Here is a 4,765-nt window from a genome sequence, read left to right as displayed (position 1 = left end):
ACAGAGAGACGCAGAGATACACACAGAGACACACACAAAGAGACACATAGAGACACAGAGATACACACAGAGACACACAGAGACACACAAAGAACTACAGAGACACAGCGAGAGAGAGAGAGAGAGAGAGAGAGAGAGAGAGCACACAAACATATTAAACCAAGCTAAACAGAAATGGTTTATATCTGTTTTTCATAGTGGTTACACAGATAGATCACTCTGTCTTCACACAAACTTCATGTGGTGAACTATTCTAATTCAAAATCAGTATGTTGTTGTTGGTGAGTCAGGGAGTTATGAAGGAAAAGTGCAGAACAGACTCCGCCAAGTTCAAAGTAATAACTAAAGTGATATCATTCTTAGTCAGCTGTTTATGCATAGCAGCACATATTCAGAGACCTGCTGCTGGTCCATGGCCCAGGGTTTGGGAATCTCTGCTTGAAATGTTGTACTCCCACCAAGAATGCTTGTGAGGAGAGACTGTCTGAAAGTGCGTATCATTATCCCCATTTACGTAATTAATTGCATTTAGCCTTCAAAGACACCCAAAACATTCTTCAGTGGAGTTCAGCTCTGACTTTAGTCATTGGGAACATGTAGAAACACTTTGACTGTCAGACTCGGTCGGATGACACACAAGATCTTTAGGATATTAACTTTAATGTCTTTTTCTCACCACATGAGGGTACTTCTTCTTCTGCTGAGGAGTTCTGCTCATCTGTGGACGGCTTCTTTTTACCCAGCCCGATGATTTTAGTGATCTTCTTCCCTGCTCCCTTCCCCACCGTCCCAGTCTTCTGCTCAGACTTTGAGTTCTTCTTTCCTTTTGCTGAGAGAGAGAGAAAGAGAGAGAGAGAGAGAGAGAGAGAAAGAGAGATTTTTTTTTATTTTTAGAAACCTTTATTTTATTAAAACAACATGAAAAAACTAAAAATCGTTGCCATGGCAATTAATTAGACACAAAACAATCAAAACAGTTTCTCTTCACAACATTTTAAGGAGCATTGAATATTAGTTAATCTCCAGAGACAACATTTTGCTTCTTTGTTGCTCCGTTTCTCAATGAAATCCTGCATGTTGTTCATATTTTTGTTCGTGTTCAGTTTCTGTCTTCACACAGTGTCGGCTCTCTGGTTCAGTTTGCTTTTGTTAAGCACTGTCACACACCCTTTCACTAAGTAAAGAAACAACAATATTGATAATGTCCTACCTCTCATTTATCTTAACTATTAGTCTTGTACTTTAGGGCTCACATTAATGGTATTTAAAACACAGCACTGTGTGATTGCAGTGTTTTATGATGGGGAGTTCAGGAGACGATCAAACACAAGTTATCACACAATCAAACACAAGTTACTTTTGGCCTTCTAAACAAAACGCATTTAAAAAAAACAACACGCCAATGTCCATCTGCAGCCGTTCTGTATTGTTACTTGTGAACGTTGGCAACCCTACACACATGTAGCAGGTAAAAAAAGCTGCCAGCTGCAGCGACGGCTAGCGGTAGCTCTGGAAATCGCTAATTGAGATAGTTGAAAGCTTTGGAAAAAGCTAGTGGACCTGGAATTTGGATTGTTTAGCCGTGGCCCTAAGCACAAGATTAGCTGTTACTCTCTCATTTTCTGATGGTAGTTGAGGCAGCCTTAATTTCAGGCGGGACAGACTGCCTCTGCTATAAAAACACTGCAGGAAACAATATATTTTAATGCCATTCACTTAAGTGTCAATACAACAGTGTGGTTCGCATACTGACATCTCTCCTGTTGCCTCTACATGGTACCTCCTCTATGGTTGCTATTGTTGCTCATTTTAACTTCCCAGTTCTTCTTCTTTTGATTTTAATGAACCAGAAATCATCATTTCCTATGCACTAGAGAGGGGTTTTCCCAGGACACTCCTTCCAGACATTTTGTGTTCACCACAAAAACTAAAACGCACTCATGAACAGGATGGAAATGATTCACTCATCTGTTTGCAACAGATGTTTTTCCATCTCCAATGTGAGGGTCCAAGGATCAGACGTCGTATGTTGTACAGATTGTAAAGCCCTCTGTGGGAAATTTGTGATTTGTGATATTGGGCTATACATTCAATGAAAATTGAATGTTTATTTCCCAGAAAATGTTACAGATTGTGTAGTTATTGCTGCTGTGGACTCACCTTGGTCCTTGCAGTCGCTTTGTCCGTTCTCATGAGTGGCTTCACCATCGGAGCTCGGTCTGTCACACGAGGCCTTCTGGCAGTTAGGGAGACCATACAGAGGAAGAAGAATGGAGGCACAAGAATGTACAAAGTTAACAAAACTATACTTCTTTATACAGAAAAAAACACAAGTTGACATAGTCAATTACACACACACAGCTGTCTAACTATATTGTACAAATCCTTAAAAGCATCTGCAAAATGGTATAGATGAATAATCAGGCTGGGCTGGTGTTTGCTGTGTCAAGTTGGGAGCAGTTTGTCATTAAAGAGCCTAATTTTCCATCCCTAAACACACAGTCTTTGCAAAAATGACATAGTCAAAGTCTCATTGCCTCACCTATAATAAACGGTGGAACGTTGGACACAGTGACTTTTACTGCCAGTGAGCTGAGAGGATAAACAGGTAGGAAGTTATCGCCTTTATGAAGGCACACACATGTGCTGGGTACAGTATGTCTCCAGTGTTATGTTACCTGCTTTTCTCCGAATGAAAACCAATAACGCAATTTCCCTCTTGTGCCAAACAGAATGAAGTCGTATTTGGCAAACAGCTTTTCCTTCCCGGTGTGATTGTGTTCAATCATGGCAAGAAAAGAGGCCCTTATGCGAATAAGGTATATTTGCAGATTTGTTTGTTTGTCTAGTACAACAAGATCCAATTAAGCCAACATTGACATGTGAGGAAGACGAGACAAGAAAAACAAATCCTCTATTTCCTCTCAGGTTGACAAAAATTAACAGTCCTTTACTGGGACATATGGTACACAATCGTGTTGGGATTTGATAGCTTTTTAAAAAATCTGAATCTTGCATCAAGTCCTCTTATCAAATCTGAATTATTTTTAATCCTTTATTGATTCAATTTTGGTTTCACTTTCATTACTTGTGATATAAGTTATACCTTAAGCTGCACTGATCCATATTGTCATATATTGTCAATTAATCCGATGACTAATATAAAAAGAGTCACTTATAGTGACAAACCCTCAAAGAATGATCACTGTCAGCCCCCTCAGTTTTCTCAGGTGGAGACCAAACCAGAGCTAATAGGAGAGTGAATATTGGACTTAGATTCATGAGGTGGACACAAACTTGAATCCAAATGAATGCTAATGTTACACTTTTCTTTTATCTTTTCTTTCTTTCTTTCTTTGTTTTGTTGTAATGTAATGTCTTATGCATATTTAATTTTATCTTTGTAATTTTGTAAAATTTTAATATTATATAGGTGGAGGCTTCAAATAAGCCCAGTTGGCTTTCTGTCTCTTCCTGCACTGTGATATTATCTCTGTTATGTTTGATTATTTAAAATTTTATTGTTTGAATTGTGCAAAATAAAAAATAAAAAAATAAAAAATCTACACTGCGTCAGCTTGATGTGTAAACTGTTAGCTAAGTATGTTCACTATATCAACCTTAAATATGGCAATGTTGTGATTACAGCTTGTTCTGCTGCCCCCAAGTGGTCAATGCATCACTTTCTGCTGCTTTATCTTAAAAATTCCAATTGTAAATAAAAAAAAGGTAAAGTCATAAATAATGAACAATCAAAGAATCAGTTGAGATCTGGAATACCTTTCTGTTGGCTGAGAAGGCAGACTAAAGGTCTTGATTTAGAACTATTCTGAACCGAAACTGTGTTGGACTTGTTAATCTGTAAAAACAGTCCTCTTATGACAGTGTGGTGTTTGGGTCCAGATACACCAGAATGTACATAAGTTTGGACAGCATGGTGGAAAGATAGGAATTGTGTTTACCTTTTCCAGTTCGGGTTTGTGAACTGGTGATCCAGATCCAGCTCTATCCAAGTCTACACTCCCATTAACACACACCTCTCTCATCACCTGGAAAACACAAGATAGTACAGTGTTAGCTAATGAGGCTACTGTTCACATTAGATAAAGTGAGGGAGTTCAATCTGTACACTGCCGTGTCTAACAGGGCCGGTGGAATGTTAGGTCCTTACCGTGATCAGAACACATGGGTGGATCCCTTATTACATAATTAAGCAGCTCATTGCTTCAGCCTAGAAAGCATGCCTGGAGTAATGCAGGCCACATGTACGGTGAACTCCCTCATCTCTCATATCCCATCATGCTACTGAATGGCAGCCAAGGGATCATAAGGCAATGCAGACCATGCAGTGGAGTAACTACAGGAGGTAGAGAGCGTGCATGCATGTGGTGTAGAAGTTGGTGGAGGGGGGGTGTCTGCTACACACATTAGACACCACAGAGTTTTACAATGTCCATGGAATCCTTATGCAATAAGATCCAGTGAATAGGGGTGAATGAGATCCGCAGGGCTCTGGACGGGGCGCCAGTATGCATTACCGTGACCTCATTGGACTTCAGATCTGGCAACCCAGCATCAGATCTGCCAATCCTAGGGGTGTTTGTAGATGAGGGGTGGGCAGCGGGAAATGAGATTTCTGTCAAACCACCACGTATGCAAGTCGGCTAATGCACTCTCTGACACACGCACGCACGCACGCACGCACGCACGCACACACGCACACACACACACACACACACACACACACACACACACACACACACAC

At 40.3% G+C, this 4,765-nt stretch overlaps 1 protein-coding gene across 2 annotated transcripts; it reads right to left on the bottom strand.

Moving 5' to 3' along the window:
• Positions 1-412: 412 nt before the first annotated feature.
• LOC116379341 (actin filament-associated protein 1-like) lies at positions 413-4,750 on the bottom strand. 2 transcript variants are annotated; one of them, XM_031841285.1, is made up of 3 exons: positions 3,963-4,750; positions 2,161-2,236; positions 413-829 (listed from the first exon to the last, which is right to left on the bottom strand). In XM_031841285.1, the coding sequence occupies exons 1-3, from the start codon at positions 4,044-4,046 to the stop codon at positions 645-647; spliced, it is 345 nt and encodes a 114-aa protein (XP_031697145.1). In that variant the 5' UTR covers positions 4,047-4,750; the 3' UTR covers positions 413-644. The 2 variants fall into 2 exon arrangements, with proteins under 2 accessions (XP_031697145.1, XP_031697146.1); XM_031841286.1 differs by having other exon boundaries at positions 2,161-2,233.
• Between the last annotated feature and the right edge of the window lie 15 nt (positions 4,751-4,765).

This window comes from Anarrhichthys ocellatus, unplaced genomic scaffold (genome assembly GCF_004355925.1).
Source record: "Anarrhichthys ocellatus isolate YVR2014 unplaced genomic scaffold, GSC_Weel_1.0 scaffold4145, whole genome shotgun sequence".
In the NCBI taxonomy this organism is placed as follows: domain Eukaryota; kingdom Metazoa; phylum Chordata; class Actinopteri; order Perciformes; family Anarhichadidae; genus Anarrhichthys; species Anarrhichthys ocellatus.
Note: the sequence above shows the minus strand (reverse complement) of the source record. Positions and strands in the feature narration are given on the sequence as shown.

Bases quoted from the DNA above. Each gene is read 5' to 3' on its own strand.
- LOC116379341 (XM_031841285.1), bottom strand. From the start codon at position 4,046: ATGAGAGAGGTGTGTGTTAATGGGAGTGTAGACTTGGATAGAGCTGGA. The intron at 2,237-3,962 runs GTAAACACAATT...CCTAACTGCCAG, and splicing joins ACAAACCCGAACTGGAAAAG to AAGGCCTCGTGTGACAGACC. The intron at 830-2,160 runs GTGAGTCCACAG...TCTCTCTCTCAG, and splicing joins AAGCGACTGCAAGGACCAAG to CAAAAGGAAAGAAGAACTCA.